The sequence below is a fragment of the Alosa pseudoharengus genome, unplaced genomic scaffold, assembly GCF_046254945.1.
Source record: "Alosa pseudoharengus isolate Yale_2024_CS ecotype anadromous, Long Island Sound unplaced genomic scaffold, YU_APseudo_1.1 YU_APseudo_1.1_scf_20, whole genome shotgun sequence".
Lineage (NCBI taxonomy): Eukaryota > Metazoa > Chordata > Actinopteri > Clupeiformes > Clupeidae > Alosa > Alosa pseudoharengus.
The window spans coordinates 27,614,761-27,640,080 of NW_027468664.1; the positions used below are offsets into that span (position 1 = coordinate 27,614,761).

The following is a 25,320-nucleotide window of genomic DNA, read 5'->3' on the forward strand; positions in this document are numbered from 1 at the left end:
TACCCCTCAAACTCTGGACCGGATCTCACCCACATGTGGGCCGGATTCCAGCCGTGCTCACGCCAGATCCGGGCCTTATACGCCCCAGTGTTGACATGGCTCCCAGCTGGGAATAGCTGCATTTAGCACTTCCTGCTCTCAGCAACCGTCCTTGACTTTCCCACTGCCAGAGAACTGAGAGGAAGGCCGTGGTTGTACAATACATGTGTGTGTGTATATGCGTGTGTACAGTATGTGTGTGTGTGCGTGCACGTATGTGTGTGTGTGTGTATTGCCATTTGTGAGTGCATATATGCATGTGTATGTTTGTTTGTGTGTGTTTGTGTGTGTGTTTGCGTGTGTGTGCGTACATACTTATGTGTGTGTGTGTGTGTGTGTGTGTGTGTGTGTGTGTATTTGCTTGAAGAAAAATCAGATGGATTTTGAGAAAAGTAATACATAAAGAAATGACTTGAAAGCATTTAATCTCCTCTCCTCTCCTCTCCTGCACAGTAGAGTCCTCCTAACCTATTTGTGTTCTATATGTGTGTGTTTGTGTGTGTGTGTGTGTGTGTGTGTGTGTGTGTGTGTGTGTGTGTGTGGTGTGTGGTGTGTGTGTGTGTGTGTGTGTGTGTGTGTGGGGGGCTTTGGTCACTGCTGGATTTGCCAGCTGATTGCATTACACATAGCTGTCCCAGGGTGAAGATGAGGAAAGGTCACCCATTCTGATTACCAGAAAACCAGGATGCCACAGGATTTGTGGAGCTGTGTGTGTGGTGATGGGATAAGTATGGGGGAGGTGTTGTGAGTTGTGGAGACGTGTTGTGGTGACGGGATAAATATGGGGGCGTTGGGGGCCTGAGCAAAGTCCAAATCCTCAATCGCTCTCAAGGACACGAGAATGACAATGAGGATGAACGTTGCTGTAGTGTTAGTGGAATTTCATTTGCCTGTTATCTGTTACCATACATATGGATCTAGCTCCAATCTGTCCATGTGTGTGTGTGTGTGTGTGTGTGTGTGTGTGTGTGTGTGTCTCAATCTGTGTCATTGCCACAATCATATCATTCTCTCTCTCTCTCTCTCTCTCTCTCTCTCTCTCTCTCTCTCTCTCTTTCTCTCTCCCTCTCTCTCTGTCTCTCTCTCAGAACAAACCCCATATCTGCACCTTATGCCTGATACCTGGGCCAGATAGTGCTATCTGAGCTGACCATCAACAGAGTGTTGCCATGGCGACCCCAGCTGTGGTGGTCTGTGTTCTCTCCTCAGTCCTCTCCTTGGCAGGTGAGTAACATGGACTGTTGTTGTGTTGTTTTTGTTGTTGTGTGTATGTGTGGTTTGACCTGTGTGTATGACTAATGTATGCTTTACATGTTTGCCTATCAGATAGCTAATATTTGGAATAGATATGCATTCTATTACACATGCCCTTGTGTTGTTGTTGTGTATGTGTGTGCAATATTTAAAATAAGCATGTTGTTTTGTATAAACTAAGCTGTCAAACTGTATTCATTAACAGGGGCCTACAGGATGCCTTGGGAGCGTCGAATGTTCGATGGTACGTTCATTTTATATTGTACACCTCACACAGAGTGCCCCTAGGGGTTTCAGCTTTGATGTGTGTGTTATCCATGCTCTGCGTCCACCACTTAGCAACTTCCACACACTACAGTGGTGCAATTGATGGCTTCCTCAGCTGAAGTACGTGAAGTGCCTCCTGAATAAGACAAGGCAAAGCCTCCTTGATCCTATAGTAAAGTGTGCTTCCCTTGTAGTAGCACAGCTGCCACGGCTATTGGCTAGATTATTATTATTGGTACCCCACCCCCTCTCCTGTTACCTCCTTCTATGTATATATTAAAGATGTAATCTGGGTCATGTTATTTATTTTTTTAAATCTTTATTTTCCACTGATATAATGTAACACTATATGATATAATTATTATAATTATGGATCATCTAATTGAACCAGACTATGAATGTGTGAATGTGAGTTTAATACATGTATGTGGCCTTTTCCCTGATAATATGTTGTAATTAGGGTCATGCTAGTGGAGCAAATAACATTTGAATGTTCCCGAAACCCTCTGGCAGAGTATCATGCTACCCTTTTGGGACTTTTTGTTCTGGTAATATGCTGTAACCCATTAGATGGACCATATATAACTTTTGAATATGCCTTTAACCCTGTGAAAGAGTACCACAGTATTGGGACTTTTTTCCTCCTGTCATGTTATAATGCGGGTCATTAGAAGGAGCCACTATAACAATTGACCTTTGACCCTGTCACTGTGTGCTTCCCCATCCCAGACGAGGCCACAGGTTATGGCCCCATCTTTGAGGAGGAGCCCCAGGACCTGGTCTACGCGGAGGACAACCCCGACAACCGGATCTCCATGAACTGCAGGGTGCGCGCCAACCCCCCAGCCACCATCAGGTAGGCCGCAGGTGAAGGACGACAGAGCACTGCGAGTACCTTGATATGTCGTGAGTTCGATTCCCAGCTGCCACTGCTGCAGGTGGACAACAGAACGCTGCTCTCGTGATCATAGTAAGGGGCGATGGTAGTGTAGTTAACAAGGACAATCCATGTACTACTCTGGGGTGCGTTCCCCAAAACTATAGTTGTTAGCGTGTTAGCAACTTAGTTGGTTGGCAATGGGAAATTGCATTGCAACCAACAAAGTTGCTAACTTAGTAAGCAAGTTGCTAACTTAGTTAGCAACTGTGGTTTTGGGAAACGCGCACCACGAGGTAGGGGTGCAATGGTAGTGTAGTGGATGAGGACCCAGGTTTGCATGCTGATGCCTGAAAAGTCATGAGATTGATTCAATATAGTAGCTTGAGAAGTTGTGAGGTTGATTCCCAGCTAACACTGTTGCTGCCCTTGAGCAAGGCACTTAACCCCAAGTTGCTCCAGGGAGTCTGGCCCTGCAATTAACTGGCAAAGTTTATTTATATAGCACATTTTATACACAGAGGTCATTCAATGTGCTTTACATAAACAAAAGCAAGCAGTAATAACAAATAAAAGCATAAAAGGGCAATAGTGAAAGTTTAAAAGGTAAAGATCATAATAATAGAAAATAATAATAATAATAATAAAAAAACATAAAACGCACAAGGTAAAATCATTTTAAAATAAAGAATAATTAAAAAGACAAAATAAAAGACAAGGTAGAATAATTTTCAAGGCAGATTCAGAATTTGTAACTCAGTGCAGTAAGCAGAAAGCATCTGAGAACAGTTTGGTCTTAAGTCTAGATTTAAAACTGGCTAGAGTTGGGGCCTTTTTAACGAAGGAAAGGAATACATGTGAATGTAATGTACATGTGATAGTTACAGCACAAGCAGTTGCAGTGCCTCCTCCTGCAGCTAAACGAATCCATGCAGGGTGTAGCGGTAAAAAAGAGGTGTGTTTGTGATCAGGCGGACCACAGTATCCATTTGATGGTACCAAGGGTATCACTGGGTGTTCTCTCATAGGCCACACAATCACTATTAAATTCCTACATTAATCTAAGTTCATTGTTAACTGCAGAAGGAATAAATATGGTTGAAGTCTATAATGTGAATGCAATATACATGTGATAATTATAGCTAAAGGAATACATTTGAATGTAATGTGATAGTTATAGTAAAAGGAACACATTTGAATGTAATGGACATGTGATAGTTATAGCTAAAGGAGCACATGTGTATGTAATGTACATGTGATAGTTACAGCTAAAGGAACACATGTGTATGTAATGTACATGTGATAGTTATAGCTAAAGGAACACATTTGAATGTAATGGACATGTGATAGTTATAGCTAAAGGAACACATTTGAATGTAATGGACATGTGATAGTTATAGCTAAAGGAACACATGTGTATGTAATGTACATGTGATAGTTAGTTAAAGGGATACGTGTGAATGTAATGTGATAGTTAAAGGCATACATGTGAATGTAATGTACATGTGATAGTTAGTTAAAGGGATACGTGTGAATGTAATGTACATGTGATAGTTACAGTTAAAGGGATATATGTGAATGTAATGTACATGTGATACAGTTATAGTTAAAGGGATACGTGTGAATGTAATGTACATGTGATAGTTAGTTAAAGCTGCAGTTGGCAAGTCTGACAGATTGAGGGGACTTAGCCAAAATGTTGAATGTTTAGAACTGTCATGTCCCTCCCCCACTACCACCGAGCACCCTCTCATCGAGTTTGTGCTCCTTAATGCGCACCAGACTGCATCAGACTGTGATTGACAGTCAGATCTCACACAGCTCTGCTCTGATTGGACCAGAAGAACCGGGAGCTGTGGATTTTTGCGAAACAAATAACAGGCTCTAGGTGGAGGTAGAAGTGCAGGGTTTTTTCTAAAACCGGCGGATTTTTGTTGTTCTGTCGGAGCTTTGTGTTGGTTTCAGTGAATATGATCAAAAAAATCTTGCCAACTGCAGCTTTAAAGGAATATATGTGAATGTAATGTGATAGTTATAGTTAAAGGAATATATGTGAATGTAATGTGATAGTTATAGTTAAAGGAATACGTGTGAATGTAATGTACATGTGATAGTTAAAGGAATACATGTGAATGTAATGTGATAGTTATAGCTAAAGGAATATATATGAATGTAATGTAGATGTGATAATTACAGCTAAAGGAATACATGTGAATGTAATGTACATGTGATAGTTACAGCATAACCAGCTGCGATGTCTCCTACTGCAGGTGGTGGTTGAATAACTGGGAGATCAAGCTGCTGGAGCAGCCGGACGAGCACTACAGCCTTGTGGGAGGCAACCTGGTGATCACCAACCCCAACAAGAACAAGCACGCCGGCAAGTACGCGTGCGTAGCCAACAACCTCTACGGCACCATCATCAGCAAAGAGGCCACTGTCAAGTTTGGATGTGAGTCAGGCTTTATGTGTGTTCCTTTATGGTTTTATGTACTTGCTTCCCTACACTCTTAAAATGAATGTGTTGTCCCTATCTGGACACAGAGATGTGTTAAAAAACAATGCAAGTTGTGTTGTTTCAATGCACGTTGTGTTATTTTCAACACATAGTGTGTAACAAATAAAAAAGAAAACAACACAAACTGTGTTGTCCCTATCTGGACACAGAGATGTGTAAAAAAACAATGCACGTTGTGTTGTTTCAACGCAAGTTGTGTTATTTTCAACACATATTGTGTAACAAATGAAAAAGGAAACAATACAAACCGTGTTGGCCCTATCTGGACACAGAGATTTCCGTGTGTCTTTTATATGCTCAGCTCCTACAGTACTTTTCCCCTCCTTATACTGTATGTTGTTTTTCTTTGCTTCTGTGTCACTTTCTTTTTTGCCCTTGACCTGTACTACTCGTGTTCTGTCTTCCCCTCCCTTGACCTCTTCTGTGTCCCTTTTTCATTTTTTTCCTCTCCTCTCCCCATGGTGTGTATCATCTCCTCTCCTCTCCTCTCCTCTCCTCGCCTCTCTGCTCTCTCCCTGGTTTGGTCTCTTCTGTCCTCTCCTCTCCTTTCTTCTCCTCTCCTCTCCTTTACTCTTCTCTCCCCTCCTCTCCTCTATGCTCCTCTTCTCTCCTCTCCTCTCCTCTCTTCTCCTCTCCTCTCCTCTCTCATTGGTTTGATCTCTCCTGTGCTCTCCTCTCCTTTCCTCTCCTCCCGCCTCCTCTCCTCTCTTCTCTTCTCTTCTCTTCTCTTCTCTTCTCTTCTCTTCTCCTCTCCTCTCTCCTCTCTCCTCCACCCTGGTGTGTAGATCTGGATAATTTCCCTACAGAGGAGCGGGAGCCGGTGCTAGTGAAGGAGGGGCAGGGTGTGGTGCTGCTCTGTGACCCACCCAACCGGGACCCCTGTAAGTTACAGTACTCATCACTCATCACATATAACAGTAGCGTATGTCATTACAACATTATCATTTAGCAGTATCCCACAGTTATAATTAAACATTATAAAAATGACTCATGTTTTTCATCTGAACTCAGTGGCCCATGTTGATCATTTATTTTGCGAATTTATTTATTTATTCATTTATTTTTGCTAATCTATTTTATTGAAAAGAAATGTAAAAAATAAAAACAATCATGTTTCATTAATAAAGGGCTACTTTCACTTGATTATGTACACAGCAGTTGTTGGGGGCATATTAGTGATGTGTTAAAACATAATTTTAATTGGCTTATCCCACCCTTCCAGATGATGTCAAATTTCACTGGTTGTTCAATGACTACCCCAACTTCATTGAGATGGACCGGCGTCGCTTCATCTCCCAGACCACGGGCAACCTGTACATCGCCATGGTGGAGGCGTCCGACGTGGGCAACTACTCCTGCTTCGTCTCCAGCCCCAAGATCGGCAAGAGCGTCTTCAGCAAGCCCATCCCCCTTATCCCCCAGACACAGGAGAGTATGTACTGTACTACTTATGCCTACGGTGCTGTTTCTAATTACACAACAAGAATACTTTGTTCAAATTGTTTTTGTTTTATAATAAGACACTCCTAAGTATGTATATATTATAGTTCTCTATGTACTGTAGCATTCTGTTGCTAATTAGAGAAGGGAAAAGCATTGAGATATACTGAAATCGTCAATGTTTCAGTATCAGCATTGTTTATTGGTAGGCTACTTATATCTATACTGACTATCCAAAGAGGTTGTGTTGATTTTTTATTAATTCTGTATTTCTAGTTGTAATTTCTAGTGTTACTTCATCAACTGCTGTTATTTCACTTGCTAGTGAATGGCAATAAAGATCTATCTCTTAGGCAGATGGCAGCTAAGAGGGTGATTATGTTCATTGTATTTGTTGCACTGAATCATCGTGCTAATGCTTGCTCCATCTCTCTCACCAGACCCTGCTACGAAGTATGCCGCCGACATCAAAGTGAAGTTCCCTAAAACCTATGCCCTGCTTGCCAAAAACATCACCCTGGAGTGCTTCGCTCTTGGAAAGTGAGTCTGTAATTGCAGGATAATAGCTAGACAAAACGGAGGTTGCATCTTGGTCGCACACTTTCTATGAAAAAAAGAGGGCAGATTTCCTCTTTGATCAGTGCTAAAAGAGTCTAATCAGAACAAAAAAACAAATCCAAGAAAATTAGAGAATAGTGGCAAAAAATCTATTCATCCCCAATAGTAGTGTAATACCTAAAACCAGAAACCAAACCAAACATTGGACCAGTGACCTGGTGATAATCTGTTAAAATATGCATGTTTTGGGTGCTGTACAATTTTGAGTGTCATACAGCACCTCACCCCGAAACTAGTTTCACAGAATAGAGCTTACAAAGGCCTGTGAGCAAAGTTTAAAACGTTTCTTGGTATTTTATGCCCCCAACGTTGTCTTCAAGGCAGCGCTGCCTAGAAGGCACTAGGTTTAGGGTTGGGGTTAGGTTTAGGATTAGGTGGCTTTAAGTCAGCGGTGGCAGCGCTGCCTGGAAGACGATGTTTTTGGCATAAAACACCATCGAGCGTTTAAAACAGCCACTATTATCTCCTGAGCAGAATGTTGAAACCAGCTTCGTTATAAGTCATACAGATGATAGAAATATAGTATAGTATAAGTATAAGTATTAAGTATTAAGTATACTATACTTACTATAAGTCATACAGGTGATAGAAATAGATGACATGTAAGCAGGGCAAACACTGTGCGCTTTATTTGTTTTGGTCGCATACAACACAGTAATTTAAACGTTTTGATCAGAGTTGATTGCTATGCTAACACAGGAGTTACAGGATGCACAGGAAGTCAAGTCAAGTCAAGTTTATTCATATAGCGCATTTCATACACAGAGGTCATTCAATGTGCTTTACATAAACAAAAGCATAAAAGGGCAATAGTGAAAGAATAGTTTAAAAGGTAAAGATCATAATAATAATAATAATAATAATAATAATAAAAGGAAACTGGCCAAATATGTCCATGTCCACTGTACTGTAAGTCTGTGTGTCTATTTGACAATGTCCTGTTCCTCGTTTAAGTCCTATTCCGCACATCCGCTGGAGGAAACTGGACGCGGACCTACCGCCCAACTACGAGGTGACGATGAACGGAGCTCTGCTGCACCTGACCAACGTGCAGTACGAGGACGAGGGCAGTTACGAGTGCGAGGCCCTCAACGTCAAAGGCAAAGACTGGCACAGGCAGTGGGTCTACGTGGAAGGTAAGGGGAACCAAACATAGCCTTGGGTCTGGGCTTGGATTCATTTTTGATCAAGTATGAAAGCCATGACATGTAGTGAATGAAGACAATGAAATGAAGTGATAGGTTATCTTAGGTTAACTTAGTAATAACCATAGATGCAAAGAAATTGCATCATTTACATATAAAATATAGGTATAAATGTACTGCACTAAATATATTTAGAATTTGGATTAAATTGTGGAAGGTAAGGGGAACTAAACGTAGCCTTGGACCTGGTCTGGCCTTGATTATTTATTTATTTATTTATTTTTTATTTTTATTTTTTGGTCGCATTGTTTTAACCAGAGGTGCAATTAAGACAATAAAATGAAGTGGTAACTTAACCAGAGATGCAAAGGAATTGCATCACCTTATAAAATACAGGTATAAATGTACTGCACAAAATATCCTTAGAATTTTGATAAAATCACTTAAATTGTAGATTGGGCTATAGAAACATTTAGTTTAGTTCTGTTGAAAAGATTCTACTGTATTTAGTGGTTTCAGAGTAGTTTACAGTGGCTATGTCTCTGCTGCATAGCATGCTGGTCAGAATGACAGGCAGCTGTCCATGGTCCTGAAACTGTTCCTGTTATGGGTGCCTGCAATCAGAGCACAACTGTATAAGAATCTGTACAAAGTCTGTAGGCAGACTATCCAAGTAAAACATGACTGTCTTTTATCCTACACCTTATAGTTTTGATTTGTCCTATATATTCACCCCTTATCGGCCTTTTTTAAAAGTGCTCTAAGCGATGTTGGGTAATGTCACTTCTGTTGTCATTCAAACAAAACAGAGAGCTAGCTCGCTACTCCCTCCCCTTTCCTCCCATGCAATTGAAACCCTCCTAAACACACATCTCATCGGTGATAGGCTGGAACAGTTTGTTATGTTTTTATGGTCCAGGTTGTTTTTGTTGCCATTTTTAAAGCCTGGCCTGTCCACAGAGACCACATTTCTTTATAGTGTAATCAGGACAGAGGCAGCTAGCGGATGGTGAGGTGATGTTTGCTGTACGTGACAATGTTTTGTCTTAGAAACGGCATCACTTAGAGCACCTATACACCTACTATAGTGTGTCATACTGAAGTGTTTTTTGAGCGTACGCTTCAAGTAGCCTCCGCTACAGGCTTTCTATTACATTTCTATTTTCGTGTGATACTTACACTCTGCTTTCAGTTGTGCTTTCAGTGGACATTTCACTGCACGTCGTTGTCGCTCTCTGATGATGGCCTTTCTGTCCTCTCTGATGATGTCATGTTCCTCTTTGATGATGTCATGTCCCTCTCTGATGATGTCACGTCCCTCTCTGATGATGTCACGTCCCTTCTGATGATGTCATGTCCGTCTCTAATGATGTCATGTCCCTCTCTGATGATGTCACGTCCCTCTCTGATGATGTCATGTCTTGCCTCCAGGACCCCCAGAGTGGGCCTCACACATCAACAACACGGAGATGGACGTGGGCAGTAAGCACACCATGCGATGTGCCGCCATGGGGAAGCCCTGGCCCTGGATACGCTGGCTGAAGGACGGCTACTCGGTACGCTCACTCTCCTCTGTGTGTGTGTGTGTGTGTGTGTGTGTATTGTGTATGTGAATTGTGTACTGTGTATGTGTGTGTTTATGAGTATGTGTGTGTGTGTATTTGTGTGTGTGTGTGTGTGTGTGTGTGTGTGTGTGTGTGTGTGTGTGTGTGTGTGTGTGTGTGTGTGTGTGTAAGTGCTGGCTAAAGGATCTTCTCACTCTGAATGTACATGTCTTTATATGTAAGTCAAGGTTTAACTAGATGTAAACAATTATATCAAACTATCATATCACATATATTGTTGCAATTAGGTCATTGTCTGAGGAAGGTGTGGTCAAGTCGGGCAAGTGTGTGTGTGTAGGTGTAGGTGGGTTTTCTGTATGCATGCCTCTCTGTGTATATGGTAATACCTGTCGTTTGAATCAAAGCTGATTCCTTCCTCAGTATGGTAAAGGAGAGCTGCAGTTCGACAGTCTCACGTTCACTCACTCTGGCATGTACCAGTGTGTGGCAGAGAACCCGTGGGGAACCATCTATGCCAACGCTGAACTCAGAGTGACCGGTAAGATACAAATATTTGCCTCTAATCAGACATCAATTGGCATATTAATCATACAAATGTCATATAATTTGGTCATGTGTCCATTAATTATGCTTATTGTTATAGGAAGGACAGGGTTAGCGATACATGTGAAAGATTGTTGATATGTTGTGTGCAATGTCGTGCGTGTATGGATGCAGTGAGCGTCTAGTAGATCAGTATTAGGATGTTAGCTGTAAAGGAAGAAAATTATCATTAAGATAAGAAGAGTGAGATGAAGAATGAAGATTTTTTAGGAATCGTTAATATACAAGTTTCAGGAGATACTTGCAGAAGCTTCACAAAAAACGCGATTGGTAATGCGATGTGTTGTTCTCTGTGATGTTTCCAGCCTGCGCTCCGACGTTTGAGTACAACCCTGTGCGGAAACAGCTGCTGGGGGCCAGGGATGGCCGCGTGGTCATCGAATGCAAACCCCGAGCGGCACCACGGCCCACGTTCACCTGGTTGAAGGGGAAGGAGAAGCTCGGCAACTCCACCAGGTCCGTTAGTCATCCGTTTAGCCATCTGTTAATCATATATTAGTCATCCGTTTATCATCTGTTAGTCATCCATTACTCAACTGTTAGTCATCCGTTAGTCATCCGTTACTAGTCAACTGTTAGTCATCTGTTTGTCATACGTTAGCCGACTGTTAGTCATCCGTTAGTCAACCGTTAACCATACATTAGTCAGGTCAGGGGTGTATTTCAAGTATGTGGTTTAGTGAAAAACTTTAAATTTAAGATATGACAACGGCACTGCTGCGCTCTGAAACATATTATTTTCAATGGCTTGCATTGCTCAAGAAGTTCTTACACATTTTATATATATTTATAAAACAAAGAAAGATATGTTGTCATCCCTCAACACCAGAACTGCTTGAAATGAGGTAATAATCTCCCACATCAGGTATTCAGTGTGGCTAGATGGTAGTCTGGAGATCTTCAATGCCACAAACGAGGATGAGGGGGTGTACACCTGCTTTGCTGAGAATGACCGGGGCAAGGCCAACAGCACGGGGACTCTCACCATCACTGGTAAGTCACACGACTTCTTCATTCTTCGTTGGAGCTCTTTATCTGGTGTGCTGTACATCCATTCATAGTATGAGTAATTGATGCTAGGGGGTGTTCAGTCAGGGGGCATTGAACAGTGTTGCTGGTGGTGAGCAGGGTACCATAAAGCAATATTCTATTTGTAACACCTGCAATGTGGCCTTAAAGGAACACGCCAACGTTTTGGTACATTAGCTTGTTTGCCATCCACCCTATAGTTAGATTGGCGGATACATACCCTTCTCCTCTCTGTGTGCAACAACCCAGTCCATGGGGTGAGTGAGGTTGTGGTTACCTCTCAGAAATGACTTGGTTTGCAGGTTAGGATGTATGTACAGTACCCTCCAGAATTATTGGCACCTCTGCAAAAGTTGACTAAAAAGAGAAATATAAAATCTTTTGGAAATTGATCTTAATGCCTTAGATGTATATACATGGATATCTCCATGCTAGATGTATGTAAATGTATAGCTCCATGCTAGATGTATCTCCATGCTAGATGTATGTAAATGTATATCTCCACGTTAGATGCCACTAAGATCATTGTGGCCCCTTCTGATGTGGACATCATGGTTGGGGACAGCACAGTGCTTCCCTGCACGGCCTCCTTTGACCCCATGCTGGACCTGACCTTCATCTGGACTGTGGACTCCATCCTCATCGATTTTGACCTGATGAAGAAGCACTTTGAGCTGCTGCTGGTACAGACACTAACATGCCTGTTGTCCAGCCCCTTGAACAAATGAACTATAGCATTGCTATACAATTTCTATAGTAGGGCAATTCCACGGTAAATTAACTTTTTGTCACATCCATAACGCCCGTGAAATCCCTTGGCATTTGTATGATGTAAATGATAACATTCATTTTTTGTGCATTTTTTCTCATGTACATTCTTTAGCCAAAAATAGCAAATGCTCAAATTTCATGTAATCATTTACATCATACCATACCATCACATTTTATTGGTGTTATGGATGTTACAAAAAACGTAATTTGCCCAGTAGTGTATAATACTTCTATGTTCTGTGTAGTGTTCCTATAGTGCAGTCTTATAGTACTTCAATAGTATGTCCCAAAATACTATACGATTCCTTTAATCTATAATGTTCCTAAAATAAGATTGCTATAATATTTTTTTTCCAAAATACTTTCAGGAGGAAAACACACTGTTTAAAGTGCACCCCTCTAGTGAAAAATCAAGTTTTTATGTAACCATGTTAGCATGTCCAGAAGATGATTTGCTATTTGATATGTTAGCGTGTCCATAAAATAAACAAGATGTCCATAAAATCATCTTGCTATTTGCTTGCAGGATCGAGAGAACAGTGGTGACCTGTTGATAAAGAACGCTCTTGTAAAACATTCGGGCCGATACTCCTGCACTGCCCAGACTGTAGTGGACAATGTGACAGTTATAGCTGATGTCGTAGTCCAAGGTACACACACAGAAACACACACACACACTACACACACTACACACACATAAACATATGCACACACACACACACACACACACACACACAAACACACACAGACTCTCTCTCTAATTCTCCACCTTTCTCTCTCATCCTCTCCTTGCCTCCCCCAGGCCTGCCTGGCCCCCCAGGTGGAGTGATGGTGATGGAGGTGAGGGACACGGCAGTGAAGCTCATCTGGACCCGGGGCAGCGAGCACGGCCTGCCCATCAAACACCACCTCATCCAGACGCGAGACTACTACGCCCTCGATCCTGACGACTGGAAGGACGCAAAGACCTGTGAGTCCACTAGAGGGCGATGTTGAGCTTGCAGTGGAGGAGCCCCAACCATACATTAGCGTGAGGATGTAGTTACTCTGCAAAGACAGACCTGGGAATGAAGAAGACTTTAATCAGTGAGGTGCTCACGTAGTGTGACATGAGAAAAGAGCAATTCAACCAGAAGGCTAAAGAATAATGCAACTGAGTCAGAGGGCACAAGGGTTAAGACGTGGAATAATGTTCTAATAATTAGTGGTGTTCTTATCTGTTGTTCTTCCTCTGTTGCTGTCAAATGAAATACAATTAGAAATAAAAAATACTAAAAATAACACCTTGGTGTGAGGTCACATGAATCTTGAATCATATTTTGAAGAGGCAAACAGTAGTGTGAACATCTCACTCAGAGAGACAGTATGCATCTCATACCCGTATGTTGCGGACAAGTACTGGTATTAACATAAAATGATTTTACATAGTATATACTGTAGTTATGTGAAGTCAATAAAAACACCTATTAGTGCAGCATCATCTCTCTCTCTCTCTCTCTCTCTCTCTCTCTCTCTTTCTCAGCTCCTGTGTTTCTTGATCGTTTTGCGACGGCGGCTGAGGTGGTGGACCTCTACCCTTACATGCAGTATGAATTCCGGGTGATTGCCGTCAACGAAATGGGCCCTGGCGAGTCCAGCTGGCCCTCCAAGAAGATCACGACCTGGGATGCAGGTACACAACCCTCCCTCACAGGAATATTATACACCTGGAATGCAGGTACACAACCCTCCCTCACAGGAATATTATACACCTGGAATGCAGGTACACAACCCTCCCTCACAGGAATATTATACACCTGGAATGCAGGTACACAACCCTCCCTCCATGAAATCTTATAAACTTGGGATGTAGGAACACAGCTCTCCCTCACGGGAATATTACACACCTGGGATGCAGGTACACAACTCTCTTGCAGTAAAATCTTATTCATCTCACATTATGGGTTGAGAAAGCCATTGGAGGTTGAAAAATATCACAACAACAAAAAACACATTGAAGCAAAGCAAATACTACTACTGCAAATAGTAATAGTTTATCATTATTATTTTGTTCTGGCATTACATCCTAAAATCCTACAGAACACACTAGCCCAGCACAGTCATGCGAATAAATTGTGTTTGCATAATGACCCTGCTGAATATAAAATGGAACATTTGCTTCTCTTTGCTGGTGCAGTTCCTGCGGCGGCTCCAACAGACGTCGGAGGCTTTGTAGGGATTAACGGCGAGCTCACCATCACCTGGACGGTAAGCTTAATAACTTAGTTCATTGACCCCTTAAGAAAATGAAGTCCTTGTTGATGACTGATGTTTGTTGGTTGATGGTTTGACTTTTGTTGGTTTAAGATTTACTGGTGCTGACCTTCTGTTGTGGTTCTAAAATTGAATTCCATTGCCGTGGTAACTGTCTCCGTAGCCCATTCAACCACAATATTACTATGGGAAGAAGTGCGGCTACGTGGTGGCCTTCAAACCGCATGAGAACTACGACTGGGGGTGGGCCACAGTGACCGACCCCGAGACCAGACGCTACGTCCACAGGGACCTGTACATCACCCCAGGAACAGAGATCCAGGTCAAGGTCAAGGCGTACAACACCAAAGGAGAAGGGCCCTACAGCCTGTCCTCTGTCGTCTATGCACCAGAGGGGGGTAAGACACAAAACCGTACACCCTATATATTCACCTAACTGAAAGCTAGCATAGCATATCAAGCTCCCACAGTCTGCGTTTAAGACACTGTGATTTTGTCGAACAATTTGATTGAGTATAAATAACTGGCACTGCTTTTCAGAAACAAATGCTGTGTATGGTTTTTATGCTGTAGGTTTACATCCAGCTGTAGATATATGAGTGTGGGATAACGCAATACAGGCCTATTTACTTTTGCATATCTTACAACAATACACAAATCATAACAAAGTCTGTCTCCAAATTACAAGGGGGGCCCTTGGAATATTTCTGTAAAGGGTCCCAGGCTACAAAATGTTTGAGAACCCCTGCCATAAGAATATGTTCAAACCATAATGTGTCAATCCAGTCACTGATGCTGTTTTGTCCCGTGTTTGCATTTCCCTTTTTAATTGTACTTCTGCACCTCACAATTGTTTACACACACACACACACACACACACACACACACACACACACACACACACAGTGCCCACGGAGCAGCCTCTGGATGTGTACGCTCGTCCTGTGAGTGCCACGGAGGCCTTGGTCTGGTGGCTGCCTGTCTTCCTGCAACCTCCGCTGCAGTGGGTGGACGGCTACCAGGTACGTGGGTTCAGTGGCATAGTTTAATTATTTATTTATTTATTTATTTATTTTTCATTGTAATCAATTAGCCTCCAACTGAGTGCAACAAACTGAAAAAATAAACTATTACACTATAAAAATAGTAATTAAATATATTAAAAAAGGTAAAAATCTACATAACATCAAATACTGTGCCTAATTGACTTAATTTACTAAATGTCAGACAGAACCACTGTATTCCTGTCACCCTACATGACGACCCAGATCAGGATCCGAATGCAGGACTATTTTTTTTTCACTTTCTTTACTGACCAGTTGGTGAGGGTCTGCAGTGACCTGCTTGAGGCTCGTTCATACCAAGAACGATAACTATAACGATACCAGCAAAAAAGTATCATTCTAGCTAATATGAATGACAACGTCCACATGTAAACTATAATGATATGACACGAAGAACAGCATCGTTGGGGATCACTTTCAGAGCGATTTTGAGAACGATAAAAAGCTGACAGCCAATCAGGATCCATCAAATTTTAGACATCAAAATCATCAACACAAGAATAGACTTTACTTATCATTGGTCAGTGTAGACGCTAATGTCGTTATAGTTATCTTTAGTTATCATTCCTGGTGTTACAGTAACAGCCATTTTCGTTTTTTAATTTGAGGGTTGAAGCACCTCCATCAGCCCAACAGTGAGTCCTGTCTTCCTGTCCACTCCTCAGGTGCGGTACTGGAGAAAGTATGACGACAACGAGGCGGCGGCACAGCGGATTCTCGTGGGGAACGGCGTAAACAACACGCGTCTAGAGAACATGCTCCCCGACTCGCACTACCTCATTGAGGTGCGCGCCTACAACGGAATCGGCCTTGGCCCACCCAGTGAGCACTGTGAGATGTTCACCAGAAGACCACGTGAGTCCACTATCCTCCTAGACAGGTCTTCCATGCATCTATACATACTCTGCCATATGTTGCACCAACTATTTGGGCCACTGGGGGGAGCTCTGCAATAGGCTATGTTCACCAGGAAAAGTCACCTTCTCTTGTCCATTCTGTGATCTATAAAATTGTTGATACGAAGAAGAAAGTGTAGTTGACAGCTAGTGAATTGACAGGCAGTATAAAAAATGCTGGAAACTTTCTTTATGTGTCGGAACGGAACACAATACATTGTCTGTCATCATCAGGGTTATAGTCCTGCAGTACACAGTAAGATGCTGTCTATTAGTCCTCTGATTCTCTATCACTATCAAGACTAATCTGGACAATTGCTCGCTTCTGTGTGATGATCTCTCTGCTTCAGTTCTGTGTGGTGATGTCTCTGCTCTGTGGTGAAATCTAGGGTTATTAGGGATAGCTGGACAGTTTTATATGATGATGTCTCTGCTTCACTTCTGTGTGATGATCTCTCTGCTTTACTCCTCTGATAATGATTTCTCTGCTCTGTGTTGTAATCTAGGGTTAGGGTTAGCTGGTCAGTAATGATAATCTCTCTGCTCTGTGGTGTAATGTAGGGTTAGTAGCTGGTCAGTAATGAAAATCTCTCTGCTCTGTGGTGTAATCTAGGGTTAGGGTTAGCTGGTCAGTTCTGTGATGATAATCTCTCTGCTCTGTGGTGTAATGTAGGGTTAGGGTTAGCTGGTCAGTTCTCTGGTCTGTGGTGTAATCTAGGGTTAGGGTTAGCTGGTCAGTTCTCTGCTCTGTGGTGTAATGTAGGGTTAGGGTTAGCTGGTCAGTTCTCTGGTCTGTGGTGTAATCTAGGGTTAGGGTTAGCTGGTCAGTTCTGTGATAATAATCTCTCTGCTCTGTGGTGTAATTTAGGGTTAGCTGGTCAGTTCTCTGCTCTGTGGTGTAATCTAGGGTTAGGGTTAGCTGGTCAGTTCTGTGATAATAATCTCTCTGCTCTGTGGTGTAATTTAGGGTTAGCTGGTCAGTTCTCTGCTCTGTGGTGTAATCTACGGTTAGGGTTAGCTGGTCAGTTCTGTGATAATAATCTCTCTGCTCTGTGGTGTAATTTAGGGTTAGCTGGTCAGTTCTCTGGTCTGTGGTGTAATCTAGGGTTAGGGTTAGCTGGTCAGTTCTGTGATGATAATCTCTCTGCTCTGTGGTGTCCTCCAGCTCCGGACCGCAGGCTGCGGCTCTTTAAGTACGTCAGCTGGAGTGGGAAATGGCTCTACCTGTCCTGGGACCACATCTACAGCTACTGGAACGAGTCCTTCATCGAGGGCTACAAGGTCAGTCTTTAGTCATTGTTCATTTATGTTTTATTTATTGGTTTGTTTGTTTGTTTGTCTGTATTGTTATTATTATTTTTTCTTCTTTATCTTTTTCTCTAATATTGTGTTAAGTGCCCCAAATGTAAAGGACTTTGACCTGCATTCCATGTATGAAAGGTGCTATACAAATAAAGTTTATTGTTATTATTATTATTATTATTATTATTATTATTACGGAACCTTCGTCTGAGATAAGTGCTTGTTGGGGGCGCTGTTGCACAAACAGCTACGGTGTCCATGGTGACCATGTTTTGAGTCCAAGTACCCTCTTTCATGATCCCACCCCATCTATCTCTCTCCCACTTGTTTCCTGTTGGGCAAAAAACACCAAAAATATACTTAGATAAACTTGTAAAAAGATAACTTGTTATAGGTTTACCTCTTTATCAATAACTTTTATCAGTGACAGCTTTTTTTTTTAATGAACAGTAAACTATTGGGAATTTGGGACTACACAGACCAGAAAACAACCAAAACAACAACTTATTTTTCTGAATTTGTCCAGCTCCCAACACTTAATGTTATTATTCCTTTCCTTCCCATAGATTCTGTACAGGAAGGTGGGCTACCGGTATGGGAAGCTCTACACCACCGGTAGGCACTACATAGACTTCCCCTACCCTGAGACGGGCGACTGGGTCATCGAGGTGCGTGCCCACTGCGAGGGTGGAGACGGACCAGTCGGACGTGTCTCCGTCCAGGGAGAGCTAGGTGAGTCCTCACAGAACTGTTCATGTCTGAACTAGTGTTGACTAAGAAATCATTATTTGAAGTACATGTTGACATATACTACAGTATAGCTAAGTATGCACCTGTTCTGAATACTTTAGTCTATACTTGAGTATAGTTAAGTGGGTACCTGCTCTGAGTACCTTTAAGTCTTTATTAGAGTATAGTTGAGTATAGTAAAGTGTGTACCTGCTCTGAATACTTTGAAGTCTTTATTGGAGTACAGTTGAGTAAAGTAAGGTGGGTGCCTGGTCTGAATAGGAGTCTTTATTGGAGTATACTTGAGTATAGTAAAGTGTGTACCTGCTCTGAATACTTTGAAGTCTTTATTGGAGTACAGTTGAGTAAAGTAAGGTGGGTGCCTGGTCTGAATAGGAGTTTTTATTGGAGTATTGTTGAGTATAGTAAAGTGGGTAAAGTATTCTGAATAGGAGTCTTTATTGGAGTATTGTTGAGTATAGTAAAGTGGGTAAAGTATTCTGATTGGTTGTTGTGTTCTCTCCTCACAGCGGGTGCCATCCTCAGCACTCAGTCTTTGAGTCTGGGCTCTCTTCTGCTGTTTGTCATGGGCACGATGGCTATCAACCTGTAGTGCTGCCTACACACACACACACACACACACACACACACTGACAGAGATATGTAGACACAAATACGTAATACGTACACACAGATGGACAGACAAACATACAAAACAAACTCATTCACACTTAATTACATTAAACAGACTTTATTACTGTAAGCCAAGAATCTGGACATGGACGACAGCTGAAGTATCTAAACAACCAATAGTCTATCCTCTTTTTAGCCTGGACGTATTTATTCCCAGAGACAAAATCATTAAAATCCCTATGAATTGGTATGGTAAAATGTGCTACTGATTAAGACAGCCACGTATGCTACCTGATATTGGAGTGACTATTGGACCAGATCCTGCTTAACCAACTTCATGTCTTTCTACACAGTCAGATGCTGGATATATAAGAGGAAATGAGAAAAAGAAACGCAGTATACAGTATACCATAACGGTGTGTTGCTGCACTGTTACCTTTGCTAAAATAACACGGAAGAATAAGTGATTAAAAAGGTAATGTGCACAATAAATGAACATTGAAAAATAAGCTTTGAACGATAGCACTATGTGTTCTTGATTATAAAAATATCTGCTAAAGTGTGCTGCAAGTTAATTAACTTTACCTGAACTTTACCTAAAGAACCTACATGCAGCCAGCGAAATTCACTAATTGTTAGGCTACCATACCAGCAGTCATTTAGAATGACAAACCAACCTGCATTATGTCATGCAAAATAGGTAAGGCACTCCTTAGTCTGCTGGCCATTCTTGACAGGACAGGTGTAGCACCCTGCGTCAAAAGGTGTTCTATTGTCCTGAAGGTGTTATTTGGTGAAGACTGAACAGATACATGATCCCTTACTCATCAGTGACCAGCACATGGGTGACCAACCAATTACACCATTCAGGAGTTAGTAGTACTGCTGCAACAACATTATTTACCAGCATCTGGTCCAGTAAGCACCGCTTTACAAATCTGTTGAGCAATATCTGCAACACGCAGGGTATTTTGAGCAGTATGGTCTGAAAATGCTTAGTTATGATCCGATGGACGGCTGGAGTTTTATAAAGGTTGGCACGATGGCATGACCTATTAAATGTATGCATCACATAATATTGGACTCCAACAACAACTGAAGCAAAATGACAGCAGAAGAACATATAAACATACGCTGAGAGTCTCCCTTTTTGAGTATAACATCCTTTAAGGTGCTGCTTTCAGATGCTATGCACCCACAAAAGCGCACACACACACACACACACACACACACACACACACACACACACACACACACACACACACACACACACAGCACAACCACTGACACATACTAGGTTTCAAGCAGTCTTGTGACAGTGAGGTGATAGTATTGTCCCTGTGTTTTTCACATCGACTTTTTTAAAAACAAAGTGACTAACGACAGAAGGGATGTGCATTGAGAGGAAGCCTTTAAAGAGGGACGTGAGACCAACAAGCACACTTGTGATTACTACTGCAGCGCCTTCTTTAATCGTGATCAGCATCCATGTAGTCCAATGCTGTGCCACCCTCCAGTAGACATGCCCATGAAACCTCTCTCTCTCTCTCTCTCTCTCTCTCGCTCTCTCTCCCTCTCTCTCTCTTGTCACACCATAAGGGCTTTACCTGTAGAACTCGCTCCTAACATCCGTGAGTGAAATGTGATAGTCTGTGTGAACAAGGATAGGACTCCTATAGCTTCCCTCCCCAAAACCCTGCCACAACTTGACAAAAGCATCAGTCACATTCGCTGTTTGCTGTGATTTCCGATGGTTGTTTTCCAGGCAGATATACACTGCAAAAAATAATATCTTACCAAGTGTTATAATCTTATATTAAGATAAAAAAATCTAGTTAGTATTGATTTTAGTAAAAAGATACTTACTTTGAACTTTCTTGTAAGATTATTTGACTTAAACTAAGTCAGTAAAAATCTTCTTAAATTAAGACATAAAAACAAGTAAATTTATCTGCCAGTGGAGTAAGTAATTTTATCTTAATTTAAGATAAGATTGAAGATTTAAGACAATTTAAGGTAATGTAAAATATTTTAAGTAAATAATCTTACAAGAGAGCTCAAAGTAAGTATCTTTTTTACTAAAATCAATACTAACTAGATTTTTTATCTTAAGATGGGCAAGCCATCTTATCTTAAGATAAGAGCTGTGGCAGCCATGGCCTACTGGTTAGCACTTCGGACCTGTAACCGGAGGGTTGCCGGTTCGAACCCCGACCAGTAGGCACAGCTGAAGTGCCCTTGAGCAAGGCACCTAACCCCTCACTGCTCCCCGAGCGCCGCTGTTGATGCAGGCAGCTCACTGTGCCGGGATTAGTGTGTGCTTCACCTCACTGTGTGTACACTGTGTGCTGTGTGTGTTTCACTAATTCATGGATTGGGATAAATGCAGAGACCAAATTTCCCTCACAGGATCAAAAGAGTATATATACTTATACTATATATACTCATACTTATACTTAAAGTAAGTATATTTATACTAAAAACAATACTAACTAGATTTTTTTTTATCTTAATATAAGATTATAACACTTGGTAAGATACCATTTTTTGCAGTGATAGTAATGTATGGCCAGCTCCACTGACCCTTACACATGCGATTTACATTGCCATATGCTACCTACATCATATTGACTAGCCTCTGCTGTGGACTCTGCATCAACGCATCACCCCTTTCATGGAACTAATAATACAAATGCATTAACTGATACAAAAATTCATTAGGTATGATCATATTTGGCAAGTACCAACATATGCATAATCAAATGCTCATCATGGGCTCTCTCTCTCTCCTCTATCTCTCTCTCTCTCTCTCTCTCTCTCTCCCCTCTCTCTCTCTCTCTCTCTTTCTCAAATGTTCACTTCAGTAAGCTGTGAAGGGTTCTACTTTACATCTTGATATAGAACCATCTCTGGGTTAAATGTATGATAAAACATTTCTCCGTTAGATTTATCTCTGGTCATTTTTAAAAACATTTAGCTTTTGCTGCGCTACAGTTTTTGCTGCACTACAGTAAAAGTACTGATGGAGACTAGAAAGAAGTGGTATGTGTTCCTGTACTAACTACGAACTCTTTTTCATCATTTTAGTTGTACAATGGTGCTTTGTGTTTATAATTGTGCAAGTTATCATTTCTTATACTTTATTGTTCTGTGTGGGTATTTGTTATTTTTTGATCCTACACTGTGGTTAACACATATTCTATTAGCAGTTTGGTGGCTACTGCTGGCTTAGATTTGAGTGTACTGTACTCTCTTAGTTTTGAGTGTACTCTCTTAGTAAGTCCTCGTAAGAATATTTCAGAATTCAGATTATTAACTTGCCTTCATGCTTCCCCACCAAGAATTCTGTGCTATAGTCTTTCCTTGATTTCATTCATTTTTGTATTTTTTTGTATTATTTCTTGTTTATGTTATTGTTTTTATTTTTACATTTTGGAAATGACAATGTAAGTAGACAAAATCATTTTGTGTACAGTACAGTCTGTGTTAGTTATTTGTTTTCTTACACATTTCTTTCTGTGACTCTTTGGCCACCATAGCACTTTCTTCATTTAAACAATGCTGCAATTGAGGCATTTAATGTATTTCTAATGTATTTCAATCATATTTACAGAGGGCATTGCCTTTATATGAATCATGCCACCAAGTGCTATTCTTCCACTGCTTTGACCACTGAACTAAATCACAAAGCTTATGCCACTGTAAATGCATGCAAGCACTAAATATCACCGGCAATTAGCTCAGCTATCATCATGCAAACAGACACTCTCTCACTCTCTCTCTCTCTGCCTCACTCTATCTCTTAACATAAACATGCATACACACTTACACACACACACTAGTACACACCTGCTAACCGCTAGAATCAAAATGATGCATACTGTACATATATGTAACTGTAAAATGTGTAAAACCTGTCAATTAAAGTTTGTTTAATAAACAAAGAAACACTCTGTCCCTTTTGGTAGGTGCAGTGTTTGATAGGGTTGACATCCAATGAATGTGACCACACAGATAGTGAACATGTGGATATCTATACCTAACTGTAAGAGAAGAAGCTTTGGCACAGAAAAAGAGGAAGTTAAAAGGGAGCATCGCCAGTAGGTGGCAGTGTTGCTCTAATTTGTACACATTTGGGAAGTTGGAACCTGAACGAAAGACTCCATATCAATACAAGCTCTGTGGTCTTGGCAGTCCTGATGACAGGCAGACCCAAATCAGTTTGTTCATCAGTTGCTGACAATAGAAAGGGGAAATACAGTAGCCTATCTATAGTGCCACTGGATAGGTGACCCGATGAGTAGGCAACTGAGGCTTTTTCAGCTGCATGACATTCTACTTTTGTTTGGCGAGTAGCCTAACTCATTGCCTTCACAAGTGGGTTGGTTGTGTGTTATTGATGGAATGCGGATGGGGAAAGACTGAGAAGTACAAATGGTAAAGTTCTGCTACTATTAGCTGGTATTTGTTAGTCTGGCTTTCACCAGTCTGGTGAGTCCGCTATGTATTTTCTACTGCACAAGAGGTGTGATCAACGGGCATAGTTTAAATGACTCTACGCAATTGGATAGTCTGACCAACAAACCGGGTGACGTTTGCAGAGCGACGCGAAAACTCCAGGCTCTCCCGCTATCGTCATCGTTTTCAACCTGCCACTACCGCGCCAGGTGGATAAGCCAGCTTGTGATTGGTACTGGCAAAATGGTAACGGAAGCAGCCGAAAAAGATTCACAGGTTTCTAGCCCGAGCTGCAGGGCGAAAAAGGAATCGCCGGCAGATCAGCTGGGTTCACCCAGCTAGGTATTTGTGAAAATATAGACCTACTGTAACTTTAAAGACAGAATGAAGACGCATCAGCATACTTCTTTCATCACATGGAATACCAGCAGGTGGCAGTGTTGCTTTTATGTGTATGTGTGTAGCGATTTGCGGAGTTCACTGGGAGAAAACCTGTATGAAAATACAGACTCCCTACCTAAGGCAAGGTCTCAAACATGTGCTCTCAGCGCAAACAAAAGATAAACCTTAAACCAATCAGTATTTCAGGCTGGCTATAAAAAGCTTCTCCTCTTCTACTCACAGTAGTAGTACATTTTAGTTCAGATAAACAGTTTGGTTTATCTTGATAAAAAAAGATATCTCTTAGTGCCATCATCTTAGTGCATTGAAAAGACCTAGCACTAAAACACGGTGAAGTATCCTGGTGGGCTTAACTGGCTCCTGATCTTTGACCAGATATACAACTATAATTTGCTTTAACTTAATGTTATTTCTGTATAAGAGTCTAAGGGACTCTATTTTACTTTGCTGAGTCCAAGTCAGGATGGACCTCACAGTTCACACAGTTCAAGATAGAACGACCAATCTTGAGTCCAGGGGATGATTACTAATCAGTGGTGCCATTCACTGTAAAGAAAGACTGACCATTAATAAGAGACAGAGAGGCGTATGGTATAAAAACTTAATGGAGACTCATCACCCCTCCAGATGCCTAGCAGAAGCCAGTAATGAACATCAATAGATATTCCATGGTCTTGGTTTTTGGGGTGTAATCTTTTCTTTGGAAACAATCAAACAAATAGATAAATAAAATGATACAGCACTGTGTTCTTACATACCATCAGCATACAGCCATGTCCTTCTCTGTAAGATATGTAGGGTACAATCATGTTTAGAATGTAAACTAGATGTACCGCAGAGCGGTACAAAATATGACCGCCGCCCAGTCCAGCACATTTTTTCCACAAAAATAAATCACGCTGAAAGGCATATATGATTCTAACTGTCTCACTAAATTGCACTATGCACACTCAATTCTCACTGGTATCTGCTAGACAGCAAGTACCAAAACATGATTAGTTCATAGATTTCACATGTAAAATTAATTTTATACAACCCCACCCCCATCTTGCCTGTTCATAATTCTGAGAAATTCTTGAATTGTGTGCATGTGTGCGTGTACATGTTTATGTTTATGTTTATGTTAATGTGTGTGCGTGTGGGTGTGTGTGTGTGTGTGTGTGTGCGTGTGTGTGTGTGCTTGTGTGTGTGTGTGTGTGTGCTTGTGTGTGTGCCTGCGTATGTGCCTGTGTGTGTGCATGTGTATGTGTATGTGTCATACGTATTACTGTGAATGTATGTGTGTGCGTGTGTATCTGTTTATGCACATGTGTGCATATGGAATGGGTTAACATGACCCCTGAAGGCAAACATACGCAAAAAATGGTCATCCTAGGCCCTACGGTTCTCAAGATATTCACAGAAAACTCTGGTGGTGTACGGTCACTAAATGTACACATAAATTATTTTATTGTAAG

The 25,320-nt window shown here is 41.4% G+C and overlaps 1 protein-coding gene across 1 annotated transcript in view; it reads left to right on the plus strand.

Moving 5' to 3' along the window:
- The window catches only part of cntn1b (contactin 1b), a 28,871-nt gene extending 9,864 nt beyond the window's left edge, over positions 1–19,007 (plus strand). The window contains exons 2-24 of the mRNA XM_076297420.1: positions 1,128–1,263; positions 1,499–1,537; positions 2,290–2,416; positions 4,708–4,889; positions 5,741–5,836; positions 6,178–6,387; positions 6,836–6,935; positions 7,968–8,149; positions 9,590–9,714; positions 10,144–10,261; positions 10,632–10,782; positions 11,192–11,319; positions 11,866–12,038; positions 12,653–12,776; positions 12,929–13,096; positions 13,649–13,798; positions 14,303–14,373; positions 14,543–14,777; positions 15,286–15,401; positions 16,109–16,298; positions 17,505–17,620; positions 18,208–18,373; positions 18,901–19,007. Coding sequence (XP_076153535.1) covers positions 1,209–1,263; positions 1,499–1,537; positions 2,290–2,416; positions 4,708–4,889; positions 5,741–5,836; positions 6,178–6,387; positions 6,836–6,935; positions 7,968–8,149; positions 9,590–9,714; positions 10,144–10,261; positions 10,632–10,782; positions 11,192–11,319; positions 11,866–12,038; positions 12,653–12,776; positions 12,929–13,096; positions 13,649–13,798; positions 14,303–14,373; positions 14,543–14,777; positions 15,286–15,401; positions 16,109–16,298; positions 17,505–17,620; positions 18,208–18,373; positions 18,901–18,983 — 3,105 coding nt within the window. The 5' untranslated portion in view covers positions 1,128–1,208 and the 3' untranslated portion in view covers positions 18,984–19,007. The remainder of the gene's footprint in view (positions 1–1,127; positions 1,264–1,498; positions 1,538–2,289; positions 2,417–4,707; positions 4,890–5,740; positions 5,837–6,177; positions 6,388–6,835; positions 6,936–7,967; positions 8,150–9,589; positions 9,715–10,143; positions 10,262–10,631; positions 10,783–11,191; positions 11,320–11,865; positions 12,039–12,652; positions 12,777–12,928; positions 13,097–13,648; positions 13,799–14,302; positions 14,374–14,542; positions 14,778–15,285; positions 15,402–16,108; positions 16,299–17,504; positions 17,621–18,207; positions 18,374–18,900) is intronic.
- The last annotated feature ends 6,313 nt before the right edge of the window (positions 19,008–25,320 follow it).